Below are 19,669 nucleotides of genomic sequence, written 5' to 3'. Positions count from 1 at the left end.
TACAGGCACATCTAAATATATAGTTTGATGCAATAACAACCCTATTGCAACACTCAAATAGCATTTTCCTCCACCTGATGTAATTGCAAAATATACCCACCCGTTCTACACCACTATCCTAATCGTCAACCATCACCAGCTCATGTAGACAGTGTGTGAGCAGTGAATCCCATTTCTCTTGTAGTCTCGTACCGTAAGCAGTAAATCTATAGTACTATGTTTACACATCTCTCACACTCACAGTTTAGCCCTGTGTAAATACTCAAAGCTCAGCCTGGTGTTTTGTTGAAACCTGAGGGCTCTGAGGGCTGGCGGCCAGGGCGAGGCCGCTGGGGGTGGGGGTGGGGGGTGGATGCTGGCAGCTTTGAGAATCTCTCAGGCACAAACCACAGCCATAGGGAGACCATAGGGAGAAATGTTTCCTTAGAGCCAGTAAGGCCCATCTCCCTGTAGAGAGTGCATAGATTGAACTGTGTGGTTATGGTGGTGTGGGACTTTTGTTTAAAGAGCAGAGGATGTGGTTAGCAGATGGATAGATAAAGAAAGAATAGAAAGAGATTGAGGCAGAGAGAGGGAGAGAGAGCTCCACCCTGCTTCCTCCTCTGATGCTGGGTCATAAATTAAAGGTGAGGAGGAGGTGGAGGTAGAGGGGGATTTGGTTGAATTTGCAGAGGCGGACGTGGAGGTACACCCCCCCCCCCCCCATGATGACGCAGCACTCTGAGTGGGCTTGGGGAAAGGTCTGGGGGGTGGGCGAGGGTGGTTGGGTGGGTGTTGTACATGCTTTAGGAAAATGGCTCTGGCTTTTTCTCGTGTATTCCCTTTTGCAATCCTTCTTTGCTTATCCTTGTTCTTCCCCTGTCTTGTTTTCTCTCTCACGCTCTCTCTCCCTCTCTCTCTCTCTTATTCTCCTCACTCTCGATTATTCTCCTTTTCTCTTGCTCTCTCTTTTTCACATCTTTTCCCCTCTCTATCTCTGGTGGAGAAGAGGGGGGATGAGTTGAGGACAGAGCTGAACGGAAGGCGTGTGCAGGCATGCATAAGTGCTAGAACGTTCCTCTGATGCAAGCCTGCCCATGCTATCTGAAATGCGTTCAGCTTTAAGGAGCTTTCATATTCCACTCAGGGCTAGAGGCAAAAAAAAAAAAAATCTTTAGAATACTTAATTAAATCACCAGTATGATTTAAAGCACTACTTTTATCTCATTTGTCTTATTTTTATTAGAAATAGAATTTTGATGTTGTGTGTTAGAGATTTGTGCATTGTGGCTGAGAACTGGCTAGAGTAGTTTTGGGTTTGGATTTCTAAGGCTGCGCTTTGAGAATTCCTAGTGAAATTACTGATAATGAGAAAATGTTGATATTTTTAAGGGTAAGGAAGCAAAAAAGCAGTTGTTTCCTTGAAGGGAAAGTGGATTAGTTTAGACCTATGCTGTGGTCTTCAGGATGACTTTAAATGTTGTTTGAGTGAGATGTGTCAGCCCTGGCTTATAATTTTAATGTCTTAAACCACTCGGTCTGTCCTCCTCCGTGCTTCTCTCCCTTCCTTCTTCCTCATTCACTCCATTCTACTCCTCCTAAATCTGACACTGTCTGTTTTGTCAACCTCTGCTTCCCTTTCTATGCCCCTTGTTTCTGTCTGTCTGTCTGTCTGTCTCTCTCTCTCTCTCTCTCTCTCTCTCTCTCTTGCTTCCTCTCTCACCACATCTTACCCCCTCAAGACTGTTTTGTTTATTCTCCCGTTGCTCTTTTCTCTCCTCTTTTTCTCGCTTTCTCCTTGAGGCTTCACAGTCTGTGTACCCTCCCCTGCCTTTTTCATCTCGCTCTCTCCTTCTCTCATGTTGTCACCACTAACCTCTACCCCAAATTCACTGTGCTTTCTTTGTTTTTCAGTAGCCACACATTATAATGGCATGTGACTGTAATGTTTAGACCGCTCTTTTTCTAACACTGCCCTCCATCTCGCTCTCTACTCAGAATATAACACAACAGCAATGTACTGGAAACATGAAAGTTATCAACATGTGTTTACAGATTAGGATATGAAGTGGTCACATGTTTTGATGGGATTTGATGGAATATGAAGGAACCATATGACTTTGTTGACAGGATGTTGTTTTTGATTGTTAGTGGGTGCAGTGAGAAGAGTGCATTTCACAATATATTATTGAAATTAAAGAATGTAGAAATTAAGAATGGATTTTTTTACTTTTTTCTTTCATCTCTGTTGCAGTGACTTTATTTTGAAGCAGTGTCAATTACATGGATTCATTCTGAATCACTCAGGTTCTAAATCACCTAAATTCTTTCTAATTGTCACTCTCTTTCTTTTTGGTTCGCTGGCCCTCTCTTGTCTTTACTCCTATATTTGTCCTCTCCATCCTCTGCCTCCCTGATCCTCCTCTCTCTCTCTCTCTCTCTCTCTCTCTCTCTCTCTCTCTCTCTCTCTCTGTTTAGTGTCTTTCTCTGTGTGTTTTTTTCTCTCTTTCGCTGGTGCTCTATTCTGATTTATGAAATTTTCAGTAGCTGTACAGCTAGTCATGTGTTACAAAAAAGAAATCCACATGCACTTTGCGTGCCCCTATGTGTCTCTAAGAGAGAGAGAGAGAGAGAGAGAGAGAGAGAGAGAGAGAGAGAGAGAGAGAGAGAGAGAGAGTGAGTGTATGTGAGAGAAAGAGAGACAGAGACAGAGAGAGTGAGTGAGATAAAGAGAGAGAGAGAAAGAGCAGATTTGATGTGGTATGTATGTGTATGTGAAAGCACACATTGATAGTGCATGGCTCTTTTCTTTTTCATCTCATGTTGCTGTGGCTGACTTGAATAGGAGCCTTACAGTGAAACATGCCTTTACTTATCACGTTACCGCCCCTCCTGCGTTAAGACCCATCCTATCCCAGAAACGACTCTCGCGGCTATCGCTCTGATACATCTATTTCTGTACTGCTTAAATGCATACAGAAACACTCCCCTCCTGGGTTTGCTCTAGCTTTATGATCGTGCTGGTTCCTGAACACTGGCACGATCTAGCCTGGCCTGAACGGGATGTGCTTTTTACTCTAGATTGTCATCGATTTCGGTTAAGCCTTATTTACCAACCCATAATGTCTTGACCCATTTTCTGTGTCTTGTACAGCTGAACGAATCGGAAATGATTGACATTTTAGTGCGGGTAAGCCCATGCAGGCGTTGTCTTCTTTCACAGTGTGAAAGAAAACTGTGCTTTGCGTTATAAAATTTAAAAGCCATGAATTTAATCCTCATCAGAAAATACAGATAATGCACAAAATACCGTGTAAATAGACAAATTAATAATATAAAATCTGATGTTGACTCTACATGTGAATGCTTTGAGGAGACACAAACACAAGTCCTCAGAGCCTCTGTCCATGGTGCTGAAGATTGAAGACTACCATCCCAAAATTCCACTCCACCTCCTTTTCTCTCTCTCTCTCCCTCTCTCTCTCTCCCTCTCTCACGGACAGACCAAACCCCAACATGCATTGGGAAACGCAAAGCCGCATATTGCCCCTGCAAATGCACACGGTGTCTCATTAAACATTGATGGCGATGGCCATGTTTTATTTAAACAATTATGAGGTTAGCTGCTGAGAGAGGAGGATGAGGAGACTTTACTGAGTTGTTTGAAGCTGCCATGGCCTTGGCGGGCATGCTCGGTAGGATCTGCACACAGAGAAATGACTGGAGAAGGACAGTGAGACGTTTTAAAGCCTCTCTTCATGCGCAGGGACAGAGGGCTGTTTGTTGGTGGAGAGATGATGGATGCGGTTGGACCTGGGGTTTGGTTGGGGAGATACTAAACCTAGAATGTGAAGGCTTCAGTACCAGTTCAGGACTTTTCTTCACCTCTCAAGAAATGATGTGATTTTTAAAGGTGTGATTTAGTTCAGCATAGCTATTGCACGTGGTTTGTTGATTGATTCACAGCTTACTCATACCTGATTGTAATGAGAAAGAAACCGTCAAGGGCATGTTTGGAGAAATCAATTGTTGTTACTCCAGAAATTCCCTCAGAAATGTTTTCACATGAATGCATCCCCAAGAACAGTGCCCTGTCACTTGAGTGTTTGAAAATTCCTGCATTTCTCTCAGATCTAAAGACAGATTGACCGTTTTCCCTCTTGACTGACTTCATGTACAGCAGTGACAGCAATGTTTCTGAGTGTAAATTTATAGACAGAATATTCTTCACACTTTATAAAGACTTGAAAACACACACACACACACATGCACACACATACACACACATCAAGGCTGGCTGCAGCCTTTTACATTTCTGCAGTAGATTTGTTATAAATGCAAGCACTATATTATATTATACATCATGTTAGCTTATAATATTGTAATATTAGTTGTGTTAGAGATAATCAAGTCACCTCCAGACCAGCCTTACTGAAAAAATATACCACAGACATACACATTTGATGCACATGAATTTTATAATATCCCTGTTTTTTTTTAGTTTAGTTTTTTAGTTTAGTTTTTGTCAGTTTCCTGTACATTTGCTTTCTTCTACATTATGTATATTATAGGGAAGCTTAGAGGGATAAGACCAATAATATGTTTGTTGTGGATGTCTTCATTATTCAAAAATACATCATGGCATTTGTTTCTCTGTGTTATGGAAAATGTGATTCTTTGTGAAGACGGTTACTACAGCACTCAGAGCTGAGTATCCTCTGACATTTTACATTTCTCTGCGACACAATTGCAGTGACCTTACTCCTGTTCTCATAAGTGATGTGAATTTTTGACCAGTGTTGTTCAGTGTTGTTGTTCTATTCATATCCTAACCTTTATCTCTTTTTCTCTCTCCCTCTCTCTCCACAGACATTTATAGTGGTAAATAAAGGAAAAACAATCTTCCGCTTTAGTGCCACACCCTCCTTGTACATGATCAGTCCTTTTAATATTTTTAGGCGAATAGCTATTAAAATTTTGATACATTCATATCCTTTTTCTGCAAAGTCAACCTGGGTCATAATACATGTTTTTCTTTTCTGTTGTTTTCTTTTCTGTGTGGTCCTGTGCATGCATGCTGTTTCTAATGGTGACAGTTGTCACGGAAATGCATGTCAAGGCTGGGGAAGGGGTACAAGCTAATGATTTCAGACTGAGCAAGAGACAGTCAATCAGTCAAACTCAGAGAGGAATGCCATGCTACGTGTCTCTCTTTTAAAAAAAGAAGCAGTTGAACAAAGCTAAAAGCTTGAAAATCTCATGAAAATGTGGCTCATGTTTGATAATGCAGCCAGAGGAACTTCCTGACCAGGTCTGAAGGATCCGTGTTTTCATGCTGGGTCTTCTGAGAATTAGTAATCACAAATATGACATACGATCTGTTTCCGTTGACCTAGTTGTAACAGACATATCTGTGCCATAGGGAAAAGTGATAGCAATGTGAAATATACAAAACCCAGTTTATCTGACCTGGTGACTGCAATAGGAGTATGAATATCTGATAAATGACTTCCTGAAAGTAATACAGTCCGATAGGTGTCGACTTTCAGGCATTTGACCTGATTCAGTTAAAAGAATGCATATAAGCCTAAAGCTTGTATCAGTAAAGACAGTCATTTCAGTGCTGAGAAAACATGTCCTTTATGTTGCATCAGAGTGGAGAGAGCATGCTTCCTTCTTTCCCTCCCTCTCTTAAAGGTTTGATCAATATTTTATTCAGAACATAATGGCTGAGGAAGAAGAAGGTACAGAGAGCGTGTGCACCATATATGCCCTCACAGCTGATTCAGATTACCAGATACAAAAAAAAACAAACTGCAGGAATTTTCTAGAAAACAGCCTTCTCATGGCTTTCAGTGGTTGCTTTTTTATTGAACAGGGCCCGGAGAGTTTTAATATGTCTTGCTTATAAACTTGCATTGTTATGATTATTATGTTTCGACCATGCTGGTTTTTTTTAATACACCGACGAGGAAATTTCCTTAACTCAGTCCCACAGTCTTCAGCATGATCATTATGTGTACAATTTTGACCAACTGTGTATTCATGACTTTTAGTAATCCTCCTGAGTGGTCCAAACAAGTGGAGTAAGTACTGTTTCATATAACAGCATGTTTTCCATTAAAGATTCATAACAACCCAGAGTTCCCATCAATTCAAATATAAATGACAAGCATGCTAAGCTATCTTCCACACCCCCACCCCACCCTCACCAAAATGCGCCAGTTAAATGCACACACACAGACGGGCTGTTGGGCAGGATTTTACTTAGTAGATATTTAGTAATTTTGTAAACGGACATATCTCTGGGTCTATGTTACCAGAGCTCGGGTCATGTGTATATGCGGATATATGCATAAATAATTACAATCACAGGGCTTCATAATGGAGAACTGCAGTGATGTTTAAACTCACATGCATGCACCCATCTCAGGGAAATGACAGCAAAGCAACTGTACGCTCTTTCATTCCTTAATGAACACAGCAAGTCAAAGACCTCTACAAAGACACACACATTCATCATCCCATTTAATGTTGAAGTCCACACTCGAAGTAACCAAAACAACGATGGCACAACGACCCTTCTTCCTTGTCTCCCTCAGGTACACCTTCACTGGCATTTATACCTTTGAATCGTTGGTAAAAATCGTTGCTCGTGGATTCTGTATAGATGACTTCACATTCCTGAGAGATCCCTGGAATTGGCTGGATTTCATGGTGATCTCTATGGCGTGAGTATCCGCTCTCCTTTCCTCGCTACGCTGACTGTGAATGGCAGAAGTAACACTGAGAGTCAAAGATAACAGCTTCAAGATTGTTTTTTGTCCTGTTTGGGAGTAAGGGAGTTGGAGGCCAGGACGGGATCACTTACGTGCTAATTGAAGATAACCACGGCTAAGAAGGAAGTGAAAATGCAGGCCTTTTTTCCGTTAAAAAAAAAAAGAAAAGAAAAAACCTACATTGAGAAACTGTTTTTTAGGTAGTTGGAGAACAGCACCCAGAAGATTATGTCTGTTTCTTTTTCACTCTAGCTTTCTCACACTCTCTTTATCTCTCTCTCTCTCTCTCTCTCTCTCTCTCTTTTTCTCATGTCAATGTGCTGAGTATGTAGCTGTCGCCTCTTGTCGCCTTTTGTTTTATCTGAAAAGGTTTCACCTTGAAAGTGGATGTTTACAGATGGCCAGAAAGCAGCGCCTGTCCCTTACAGATCCTGCACGAGACAACACGTTTTATCTTTAATTGTGTGTGTCTCTGTCTTTTCATTAACTCAGTCCATGCAGAGCAGGTTCTTGATGAGTGTTCTAGCACAGCTCCTCAGATCCAGTTCAGGACTCGGTCCAGTTTACACTGGACATCATTGAAAAGACCATTGTCAGTTTTTTTTTAGTACCTGTTTCATGGTTTGCCCATGCTCACGCTGATTTTGTTATGTGCAGTTATGTCTGTAAACCTTAATAAGATGGTCTTGATCAACAGTTCAGTATAGATAAATGTAATATTTAATCATCAGTGTATTAGATTAGACCAAGACGAAACTTCACATAAAGATGTTCTTGACAGTGTCTCTGTATAACTTTGGTTTAATTATTGCAGGTATATTACAGAGTTTGTAAACCTAGGCAATGTCTCAGCTCTGCGCACGTTCAGAGTTTTGAGGGCATTGAAAACTATTTCTGTAATTCCAGGTAAGAGCGTGTACATGACGGGTCTGGGGCCCGGGTTGGTGTTAGGTGTGTGTGTGTGCGTGTGCGTGTTTTCTCTTCTCCTTTTCCCTTCTTTTCCTCCCTTTTCTCAGTGGACAGGTTCTGTGAGTGGCGTAATCTCCTGGTCCGGTGGTGTTGTGCACTCGGTGTGGTTTGTGTTTGTCATTGTGTGTGTATCTGTGTGTGTATATATCCTCAGATATGTAACAGAGTTTGTGGACCTGGGGAATGTATCTGCGCTGAGAACCTTCAGAGTTCTCCGAGCATTGAAAACTATCTCTGTCATTCCAGGTGAGACTCAATTTAAACACTAAGGCTGAGTTTCCGGTTCGAACCCCCGCTCATTTTGGTTTAGTACTTTTGTTTTCTTTTCGGCCCGACAGCCTTTTTTTTGTTTATTTGTTTGGTTCTCTCTCTCTCTTTCTCTATCTCTCTTTCTGGCTCCTTCTCTCTGTCTCTTTCTCTCTCTCTCTGTCTCTCTCTATCTCTCATTTACTCTCTATCTCCAAAAATGATCAAAAATGGTGCAAATACATTTTTGATAGGCTTTGCAGTCTACTTTCTCAAGGCCCCAGGGTGTCTGCCTTCTGGTTTTTTATAGAACATTCTAATTATAGAAATAATAATTATAATCAGTAACAATTATTATTGTAATACCAACAGCTGTAGTGGTTGTAATGTGAAGCGGCACACTCTATCTAGGAAATGTGTTCATTCATATCAGTGCCATTTGAAGATAACATTGATAATGTTAACAGAACAGTGATGGCTGGTCGGTTTGATGGTTAAACTTAGACTTAGGGTTAGTTGAATTTTGATCCTTTAAGAGAATTTCATTACAGTGGCCCCAAAAGCATACCCACTCTGGTATATGGTATAGAACCACTGTGTTATTTGAGGATTTTTCTTTTGGAAAGGACCTAGCAGACAGCCAGGTTTCAGTTTTGGAATATAAATAGAAGACTTTTAGTAGCGTTTGAATTCCATTGAATGGTATTTAATGACTCTGTCTTTTTGCTCGTCCGGTTAGCTGCCAGAGGAGTGCTGCTGTGAAAGTGGAATTTTAAAGAAGAGAGGCTTACATAACTTAATACTCCATAACACCATCTGACGAAAAGATGTTTATAGTCCGCTCGATAACCAAAACACAAGCCATGTACCAAGCAATGGGAGGGAGATCATATTTGTATGTGTCTGTGTGTGTGTGTGTGTTCTTGGGTAGGCCTTTAAGAGGAGCTTAGAGTAGTGTGCGTCCTTGGGTATTTTGTTCCCCCAGTTGAAAATAGCATGGTTTTCAGTGAAATCCCATATCACTTATTTATGTATGAAGACTGCCAAGCCTAGTTTGTTGACATTTTTTATGCTGCATGATGCTTTGGAAGTCACTTGCTTTTTATAATATTAGTCTACAAAGAGCTTGGCTGATGTATTTCTTTGAAAATTTTCACTCTTTTTTTTCAATTTGGTATGAATTCCTCAAACGAAACAGTGCTCTCAAAAATGCAAAAAGGAGAAACGACGCAAATCTTGTCAGTCAGGGGTGGGGATGCTCGTTGGATAATCTCTCTGTCAATCATTGATCATTGGGTTGTGATTTTTGTTTGTTGGACAAAAATCAGTAACTGTGTTATTGCTATTCAGTTGCTGTTAATCAGTGTAATCAAATACTAGCCCTATCCCTAACACACAGAGGCAGACTTTCTGTCCTTTTTTTTGGTGACAATTAGTTACCTGAAGCAAATCATTTCCTCTATTTTATGCAAGACTACAGAAAACCACACCTGCAAAACAGCTCATAGAGAGAGAGAATCATTCTTGGAGTAACAAACCCAGTAAATATCAGTCTTATTACTTTCAATTCAAAGTTATCAGTTTTTTCAGAGCTGAAGCTGGACAAATTTTGCCTAATGTTCTTGCATGAAAGAGCACGTTTTAACCCAATAACTTGTACCATATGAGCATATTACAGGGGAAAGAGAGCTCATAGAGCAGGTTAGTTAGTTAGCTCCCCATACTCCACACAATAGATGTATGTAGTTGCTGTTTAGCTGGTCATATACAGAAATAAAGGGAAGACACACAAAGACACACAAAGTCACTGTGGCAACGGTTGCCACAGTATCCAGAGAATTAGGATACCACCTCTCTGGTCGGCTTGGGCGATGGGCTACTGTCTCACTGTACTGTGACCGTCACCAGAGGTCTGAAGGTAAAAATCATATCCAACTCTCTCAGTCAAAGTTAAACGTGAAGAAAAGGGGTGGGGCTTCGGGGAGGTAATGTAATGGTGCTCTAATACCAATGCAGAGTCCCAGTGAAGTGGTGTTGGGTTTTTTTCCTCTTCAGCCTTGGAGTTTAAATGACCTGCATGTGAATCGAAACCCCCTTCCCCTCCCTCTTGCATGCTCTCTGTCTCTTTCTCCCTCTGTCATGCCCCTCTGTTTTACAGCACTGATTTAAAGACTAATTGATGTTAGCTTCCTCTCTCTGGTTGAAGGAGTCTTCCCTGTCTTACTGTGGGCATTGCTGTAAAGCTATGCTACACTAACCACAGATTTTTAATTTTGGAAGATTTAGGTTTCTAGAATGGCCAAGAATTTGCCACGTGAGCATGTAACTGCGGGCGGCAGATGTTTTAACCACTGCTTTTCCGCAGTTATACAGCACTAGCCATTTTATGATGAAAACAACTGTAGTCAAATAATGATTTCTATTACTGGGTTTATAAATGTTATGTCATGTCACAGGGGAAGAATATCAAGGAGAATTTCACAACACAGTAGGGATGGCTCCTGAAACGAGTTTTTGTCTTGAGTATTGTCAGGGTATTACTACATATTGTGGATCTATTTTGGGACTGTTGAGTGTGTATGTTGTATTGATAAATTTGAAAGGAGATCGAGACATGGTTGTAGGGTTTTAATGCTGGATTGAAGAGTGAGTGTACCTCACCATTTAGAACAGTCTTTTCTTATAAACCCAAATGACATCTGCACAGATGTGCACATGTACAAATTTCTCAAACTGTCCTGCCAAAGTGAAATTACACCTGACAGTTGTTGTGTAATATGAGTATCAAAAATGGAAACACTTGGTAGATCAGTGGAAATTCACTAAAGAACATCTGCTACCCACACCCACCATGTCTTGAGCTTTGAGTAGTCCATACTGAGAATTTGAACACACATGCAATTGCCTTCGTCCGTCTTTGTGTTCGTTTGTGTGTGTGTGTGTATGTGCGTGCGTGTGTTTGTGTGCATGTGCGTGCGTGTGTTTGTGTGCGTGTGCGCATGCATTTCAGGTCTTAAGACCATCGTTGGCGCCTTGATCCAGTCGGTGAAGAAGCTGTCGGACGTGATGATTCTCACCGTCTTCTGCCTCAGTGTCTTTGCTCTTATTGGCCTGCAGCTCTTCATGGGGAACCTACGGCAAAAGTGTGTCATATGGCCAATCGACATCACCAACCTGTACCTGGCCAATGGCAGCCGTGGCTTTGACTGGGATGAGTACATCAATAATGAGAGTGAGCAGAGAATATTGGTTCATGCACACTAATCCATGCCAATCAAGGTTTAGCAGAAGAATGCTAACACTTAGAGTTTGATCTCATCCATCATTATATAGAATATGATTACGATTGATATGGTGTCTTTATAAGGTCTCACTTGATACATCTGAGATATGTGCATTTAATGTATCAAGTGAAATTTTGTAAAGACAGCACTGTCCATATCCCATCATGCTTTTAGCTTTCAGTAGTACCTTGAACCTGAACACATATGCAAGTTACTGTATCCATGTTTGTGTGTGTGTGTGTGTGTGCGCGCTGATATATACATCCATAGAAGTACTGAATTGTGAAGTATGTACAAATTTGGGCTAATCAACTGTCCTGATGTAGCCTGTTTGTGTGCCTAGGTCTTTTGCATAAACAGACGTCTAGTTAATAGGGTCTCTTTTGTCACACAGAAATGTTGCAGCTCCTGAGGATCAAGACTGATTTGATTACTTGAACAGATCTGAAAACTGAATTGATGAAAATTACAACACTTCCAAATGGAAAATGAAATAACATGTCTGTCTGCCTTAACATGTTTGTTTGCTTGTTTCCAGCCAATTTCTACATCCTTCCTGGTCAGCTGGATGCTTTATTATGTGGGAACAGTTCAGATTCGGGGTAAGTGTTCCAGTCCTGTGCATACAGGATCTTCCTAAAACCTAGAGACGTAGAACACCTCAACTCCCACACAGTGTCAGATGCCTAGCTAATGACAGTTAGTTCTCTAAGATTGGTTTTTCTATACGAACAGTCTGTCCACTTTGGTGATTAATGCTGAGTCATCTTGGCTGATCTGTCCCTCTCTCTCTGAAAGGCGTTGCCCGGAAGGTTACACATGCATGAAAGCTGGACGGAATCCAAACTACGGTTACACCAGCTTTGACAGCTTTGGCTGGGCCTTCCTGGCTCTCTTCCGTCTCATGACGCAGGACTACTGGGAAAATTTGTACCAGCTGGTAAGGGCGTGGACATTTGTCTGTGCGTTCTTGGAGTTATTCTCCTAAAAGCTTCATACTTTAAAAAAATGCTTGATCTTTTAAGAAAATTTGCATCATGTATATTTCGACATCTGTTAACATCCTGTGCCCCCTGTTGGACTTGGCTGTCCTGAAACACAGTCCAGATGAAGTCTTGAGCCTGTTAAAATTTAAAATAGAATATTCATACAACTGGTTTAAAGGAACCAATCTGTCTAGTACACATGCCCTCTGCATAGTTTTCCATGTTCAGCAGTAGTGTTGAGGGGAAGGTTTTTGGCCAGTCTGTAATGGTGAAACCGCTCAGGTGTCTTGCTGGAGAGCAGGGAAGAAGCCATTAAATATTTACCTCAGGATTACAGCGCTGCTGGCAGTCTCAGAGATGAGAAATGACTCTTAAATGAGAGCTTTGCAGCAGATACCCTATTTTTGGTCTGAGCTCAGAATTCACATTTTTAATATTATCTCACTTTGATAGTGTGTTCGAGTGTGTGCTATTTATACTGCTTTTCATCTTAATCAAATCAACAACACTTACCCCTCAAATTCTTAAATCAGACTGTATTTGTTTTCTAGGTTTTTTTGTGGCCTTAGCTTAGAAATATGTCATTTATCTGATTATTTCTTCACTGGTCTGGACTGGAACCCATCAGTTTAAGCACTTTGCCTTGCATGCTACCAAGTTAGCATCACCCATACAGAAACTCATTAATACATCACTTAAATATGTAGAGAGCTTTTTAAAATTCAATTTTTGCTAGATTATATCTCACAAATCAAGAACAGGGGAAGGAGTTATGGGTGAGTTTAAGGGAGAGAGTGTGTTTATGAATATTTTTGGGTGATGTTCCTTAAATTCTCTGATATCAGTTTGGCGTGTGTAGGACCGTTAGTCAGTTGTATGCGGTCCTTGCGATAGCTGTTTGTAAAGCATATCCGTAATTAGTGCGTGGAGAAAATGCTCTGAAACCCAGCACCTTCCACATGGCTGGCCTCTGCTCCCAGTAGGCAGCCCTCTCCTCTGTTTAGATGGAAGAATAGCCATTTACCCCTTTGAATGCTCTGACGCGCTAACTGAAAGCTGCTCCAAGCTGTGATGTTCGAAATCTCGAAACACAAAACGTATTCGTCAAACCTATCAGCCGTATTTGTCTTATTGGAGATTACACACTGATTTCATGCCACTGTTCAGAAATTCACGAACATATTTGTGTTGAAATTGTTCCAACCCGTCACATGTATAAATGATTTTTTTTTTCTTTTCATTACCCGAGCGCACATTTCACAGCCAGTCCTACATTACAGCGGTATAATAACGTGCCTTCCCTCGTTACTGCTTCATAACACAGCTTCTTTTTCCAAGCTCTCCCTTCCACTGTCCCCACACCAACACCCCTGAGGGTGCCATTGGTACCCCAAGCCTCTTTTCAGAATTACGGTAGATCATGTCTACATGCTGCGTGTGTGTAGAAGTATGTCAGGAAGCAGTTGTGGAGGCTTAAGAAAAATGACAACATGCATTCAGTTAACATGTAGAAAACGCAGTGAGTTCAGTCCATGAGACGATATGCAGCTTTCATGTGACCAAATGATGCATTTGTGTGTGTATACACACACACACACACACACACACATAAGCATTCTGAAATATTTCATGACTATCATGACTATCTAAGGTCTGTGATCATTCTTATGAGCTAAGTCCATTTTCACATTAAAGGTGTGTTTGAGATATGTTTCATGCATATTATATATTGTATGCAGTGTATATGAGAAGAAAAATCTGTGCTGGTCTTTTTCCACAGACCCTGAGGGCAGCAGGGAAGACATACATGATCTTCTTTGTGCTGGTGATCTTTGTGGGCTCATTTTACCTGGTCAATCTGATTCTGGCTGTGGTGGCCATGGCGTACGAGGAGCAGAACCAGGCCACCATGGAGGAGGCAGAGCAGAAGGAGGCAGAGTTTAAGGCCATGCTGGAGCAGCTTAAGAAACAGCAAGAGGAAGGCCAGGTCTGTCAACTTTTTTTTTCCTCTCTTAGATATTCTGTGTGAGCACACTCTATATATCAGTCTCTAGATGCTACGTGTCTTACAAACACTGGTTGCTTCTGAATTAGAATTCGTCATTTTCAGTCACCATGATGAGACCTTATTCTTTCATACACAAGGTTTTACATTGCTTTCTTTCCTGTGCATTGTTGCTGTAGGCCAACGCTATGGCGACATCGGCGGGAACAGTCTCTGAAGATGCTGTGGAAGACGATGGTGGAGAGAACTTGTCGTGCAGCTCCTCTGAGATGTCCAAACTCAGCTCCAAAAGTGCCAAGGAGAGACGTAATCGCAAAAAGAAGTGGAAACAGAAGGAGCAGGACAAGGAGAAGGGCGACAGTGAGAAGTTTGTCAAATCCGACTCTGATGATGGGGGCAAGAGGAGTAGATTCCGTTTCCCTGACAACCGCCTCGGGCGGAGGACCTCCATCATGAATCAGGTACACGTGGAGGTTCTAGATGGGGATTTGTGTCTTATATTAATAGAATCTGGAAGCCAATAGAAAGGTACAGAAACATGAATCTGACATCAAAATGAGTTGATATTTATGTCGTAAGATCTTTCAGAGAAATACGGATACAGAGCCTTTTGGCAAATGATGCATCTAACTATGCAGGTTAAAAGATCTCTTAAAGAAACATGTCTGAAGCAACCCACAAATTCTTTCGGTCTTCTCTCAGTCTCTGCTCAGCATACCCGGCTCTCCGTTCCTTTCCCGTCACAACAGCAAGAGTAGCATCTTTAGCTTCAAGGGCCGCTGTAAGGACGCCGGCTCGGAGAACGAGTTCGCCGACGACGAGCACAGCACGGTGGAGGAATGTGAGGAGCGCCGGGGCTCCCTCTTCAGCCCTTACCGGAGGAGCAGCTATAGCAGCTACCACGGCAAACGCAACAGCACGGTGGACTGCAACGGCGTGGTGTCCCTGATCGGCCCGGGCCCTGGTGGACGTCTACTGCCTGAGGTGAAAATAGATAAAGCAGCCTCTGACGACAGCGTAAGGAAGGCCATAAGTAGATTCAGTCTAGGCATGGGCATCTCTCTTCCCTGAACCCCCCCCCCCCCCCGCCTCCCCGTTAGCTTCCTTTTTTTCTGGCTCCCTTCCTCTCTCTCTCTCTCTTTCTCTCCTTCTGATACACCAGTCTTTCTTCGAACTCTCCTGTTCTATTTGAGTCTAGTTTTCGACTGAGTGCCTAAGCGGTATGCTGCCCTCCTATGCCAATTTTGAGACTCTACAGGGCAACCTATTGAGGCTCACTGCAGGAAGAGCTAATTAAGATGTATGTCAAATATTCAAATGTAACATTCTTCATCACACTAAAAATATTCCAAATACGTGACCAAAATAAGGGGTAGAGGACTATGGAGTTTTTTTTCTGCTTACGACTGTAACTCCCGCGTAGGACGTCCGTGTTGTTTTTCGTTGCCCTTCAAAAAGCATTACCTGTCATCATCTTGAGGGAAATGCTTGTCCTTGGCTTTTGTTTTCTTTTTTTTTTTGTAGTTGTATTTTACAGGTTCATGAATATTCTCACCTTTTACTTTGATGTTAATTTATATTTTGTCCAGTTTTAGAATTTTGTTTTGTAAATTGAACACATTCATCCTCCAACAGCACTAGACAGAACCTAATTTAATCAGTCCACCCCTCCACTCTCCATTTGAATCTTAAACACAATGATATGGTGGCTATGGTTTCCACCCTGGTGAAAATCTACAATAGCTTGTAGGGTCATTAAACAGTAATTACACATTTAAAAGTGTGTTTCAGTATGTTTTCGTATAGCGCAGGAATACACTATCGTAAAGGGAGAAGTACAGTATGATGTGACAGATCTCAGGGATCATGCACATTGGGTAGGGCTTGATCAGGAGAATAAAAAAGGGATGGGGGGAGGGGGGGGTGACAGTGAAATCACTGGACTCATACTGCATCACTCTGTCATAGCCGTGCCCCACCATGGCTTTGGGCTTTCTGAAGGTTGAGACAAGATAGGAGCCTCTGTTATTTCTCTTCTTGCTCTCTTCTTCAGCTCTGTCTTTTCCTGTCCTGAAAAACTTCCCTTAAACTTTCCTTCTCTCTTTCTTTTTTGCTTTCTTCTCTTCAGAACTTCTCTGAATGAGCAATAGCGGACCTGTCATCCTAGTTAGCATGGTAGTTTGACATTAGCATGAAAGTGGACTAACAGGTTATGGATTCTATGATTTGCCCCTGACCTCTTTGGTTGTGTGCATGCTGACGCACGCAGACTGGTGTTTCCTCCTCTAACGATTGCTCCTCTCTCCCTTGTGGAGGTCATTAAAATGGCTGGAGGTGTTGAGGGCTTCAGAAGACATAGACTTGGGAACTAAGGACAAGGGCTATGTTCTACTCATGATATGTCGATAAAACAAAAAGTGATTTTTAAAATTTTTCAAAAAATTTTTAAATTCACCCTCAGATGCATGTTTTTATCATGTAATCCTATTCATGTGGCAGGCCATGCAGATAGATATATAGCACAGAAGCTGTGCAAAATAAGATCATTTATTTTAATAATACAACCCTGTCTCATATCTGGATTCTCTAACCCGTTACCATCATTTTAATTATATGCACAAAGCTAATTATATGCACGTGTAATTTATATTATACCAGCCCCATGCTGTGATGGAAAAAAAATACTTATTTATTCATATCCCGCCTTCCTTCCTCAGTCTGAAGCCTGCATGTTTCTGCCTCTAAATGCCTCTAAGTCTTTATTGAAACAAAATTTTAGGTTAAAGAAATGGTAAAATCATGACTCTGGGTAACCCAGCTTTTCTCCTGCAGGTTCTGTGAGGAACCCCCTCTGTTTCTCCCTGGTCTTTAATGACGCCGTGTGGTTTTGGTGTACTTTTGTCTAAACCTTTTTTTCCCCCCCCGACAGCCAACCACTGAGATTGAAATCAAGAAAAAGCTCTCAGGATCCCTTATGGTTTCCGTGGACCAACTCAACACTTCGTTTGGGCGTAAAGAGCGAGCTAACAGCGTGATGAGCGTCATAACCAATACATTAGTAGAGGGTAACTCCCGTTCCTCGTTCAGCATACTGCTCCCAAGTCCTCAACATAAATCATCCAACACGTGCCAATTTATCAATATGTTTGAGATGATAAATTTTTTCTAGCCCTCTCACATTTCATGCTCATCCCCGTTTGCCTGTAGAACTGGAGGAGTCTCAGAGGAAATGCCCGCCGTGCTGGTACAAATTTGCAAACAACTTCCTTATCTGGGAATGTTCCCCCGTTTGGGTGAAGGTCAAGCAGATTGTGAACCTGATTGTGATGGACCCCTTTGTGGACCTGGCCATCACCATCTGCATCGTACTCAACACGCTCTTCATGGCCATGGAGCACTACCCAATGACACCTCACTTTGAGGAGGTGCTGACCGTGGGTAACCTGGTGAGAATCCCCTATCTACATGAGTTCTATAGAGCTTCATCTACAACAAACTTCTTTCTTTCTTTCTTTCTTTCTTTCTTTTGTCTTATTTTTTTAAGTTTGCTAATTAAGATATCCAGGACTCTCGTCACTTGATGAAAGAGTCCCTCTTCCTCACATGGCTTGCTTACGCTTACGTGTATTCTCTGCGGAGATGCTGCCTCGATGCTTAAAGCTATTTTCATGACATGTCTAGATATGCTGCCTGTACATTCTCTCTCTCTCTTTCTCTCTCTCTCTCTCTCATTCTTTTGATTCGCTCTATAGCTCCTGCTTGCCTGATTCAGATGCACAGCTCTGGACTCAGGCAGAGTGTGTTGGCTGGTGGGAGGTTGACATTAATTTTTCATGCGATATGATCGATGAAGGGCAGGAATGCGGTGCCCTGATTCATGGCTTTAGGAATTCAGACCTGCGCTGTTTTCTTGCTTTCAGCGTTCACCGACATACATAATGCCAGTTTATTCAGCAGTGCTTTCTGGTCTTCTCTACTGATATATTAAACATGCAGGAGAGAGATTATCTCTCACTGAGTATTGACTAAATTGCTTTGGAGACCGGGACATTGGCTGTTGGCAGGATATGATCTCATCGCCATTACTTTGATTGGTACAGATAATGAATTGATATTGTCAATGCAGTGCGCCATACTAGCTACAAATCAAGCTTGTTATTATTACAAGCTGTGTGAGCTGTTTCATGTTCAACTAAGTAGGATACAGCATCAGATGCTGGAGAACAAACGTACTGAAAGAAATGAGGAGGAGCAGTTTCACTGTATTCTCAGTGGTTGTTTCAACAAAATAATTTTTCAAACGTCAAACCTTGCAAACGTCAAACCTTCCCTGATTTAATTAGAACTGATAATAATAGGTTTTAGATTTTTTTCTTTTAATGTCGTGTTCTAACGCGCTCGATTGTGCTTTTCAGCATCTCGTTGGGACATTTGTTGTCGTTGTTGTTGTAGTTGTCGGACGTAGAACAGCATATACGTTTTTTTTCCCCGTGCCTGTTTGAGATGTTCATCTGAGCGTTTTAGAGCAGTGCTGCTTTGTCATTGCTGAGGGGAGCAGGTTGAGTGATGAGGTGGAGCAGAATGTGGACAGGCCAGATTCAGCATGAGTCATGTTCCCTACGCCAGGCAGACACACACTGGGCCTTCTGGAGTCAAGGCCACCCTGCTCCACCGGCCTGGGAGCTTGGAGATGAATTATGTCCTTCAGTCTTGATGGGGCATGATCATTTATCAGTCTGTATTGCTACATGAGTAACCGACTTTATGAATAACACTTTGATCCCCCATGGGACACTGTTATTGAGATACTCTTTTGATCAAAATGTTGAACAAATGCTAGTAAAAACTGATCCTCCTGTGCTAACTCACTGTTATTTTGGCTTGATATTGAGTAGTTTACATAATGTGACTAAATAGATTTAATGAAGTCATTTGTGCATCACTTTTCAGTGAATATATGTTTTTGTTTGTATGTTTTTTTGCATAATACTGTTTCTCACATCTGCTGGTCTGCTGGTTGCTTTTTTCACAGGTGTTTACAGGAATCTTCACTGCCGAAATGGTTGCCAAATTGGTCGCCATGGATCCATATTACTACTTCCAGGAGGGCTGGAATATCTTTGATGGCTTCATTGTGAGCCTGAGTTTGATGGAGTTGGGCCTGGCTGACGTGGAGGGGTTGTCTGTGCTGAGATCATTCCGATTGGTAAATGCTCTAACTGCATTCTTAAAAGATTCTTTGGTATTTGGCTGACAGCTTTTTGGATCATTCTTAATTGGTTTAGCCGCAAACAAAAGACAGCCAAGAAGAGCCCTGTTATTTTGTTTTATTGGGACCAGGCTAGGGGAAATGTGAGGCCACACTGGACAAGATTGCGTCATCTAGTGGATGAATTTGTAATAACAATTTTATCAATTATA

The 19,669-nt window shown here is 41.8% G+C and overlaps 1 protein-coding gene across 7 annotated transcripts in view; it reads left to right on the top strand.

Moving 5' to 3' along the window:
* Nucleotides 1–19,669, top strand: part of scn8aa (sodium channel, voltage gated, type VIII, alpha subunit a) — a 39,545-nt gene that overhangs the window by 2,600 nt on the left and 17,276 nt on the right. For 3 of the 7 annotated variants that reach the window (XM_030768537.1, XM_030768540.1, XM_030768538.1), the window contains exons 2-14: nt 4,849–4,967; nt 5,976–6,065; nt 6,582–6,710; nt 7,882–7,973; nt 10,984–11,205; nt 11,796–11,859; nt 12,056–12,197; nt 14,024–14,230; nt 14,428–14,709; nt 14,951–15,232; nt 17,178–17,313; nt 17,456–17,694; nt 19,281–19,454. In XM_030768537.1, the coding sequence (XP_030624397.1) occupies nt 4,849–4,967; nt 5,976–6,065; nt 6,582–6,710; nt 7,882–7,973; nt 10,984–11,205; nt 11,796–11,859; nt 12,056–12,197; nt 14,024–14,230; nt 14,428–14,709; nt 14,951–15,232; nt 17,178–17,313; nt 17,456–17,694; nt 19,281–19,454 (2,178 nt within the window). Of the gene's footprint in view, nt 1–4,848; nt 4,968–5,975; nt 6,066–6,581; nt 6,711–7,572; nt 7,665–7,881; nt 7,974–10,983; nt 11,206–11,795; nt 11,860–12,055; nt 12,198–14,023; nt 14,231–14,427; nt 14,710–14,950; nt 15,266–17,177; nt 17,314–17,455; nt 17,695–19,280; nt 19,455–19,669 lie in introns of all 7 variants that reach the window. The other 4 variants (XM_030768535.1, XM_030768536.1, XM_030768541.1 and 1 more) reach the window with 2 other exon arrangements.

This window comes from Chanos chanos, chromosome 3, assembly GCF_902362185.1.
Source record: "Chanos chanos chromosome 3, fChaCha1.1, whole genome shotgun sequence".
Taxonomy (NCBI): domain Eukaryota; kingdom Metazoa; phylum Chordata; class Actinopteri; order Gonorynchiformes; family Chanidae; genus Chanos; species Chanos chanos.
Note: the sequence above shows the minus strand (reverse complement) of the source record. Positions and strands in the feature narration are given on the sequence as shown.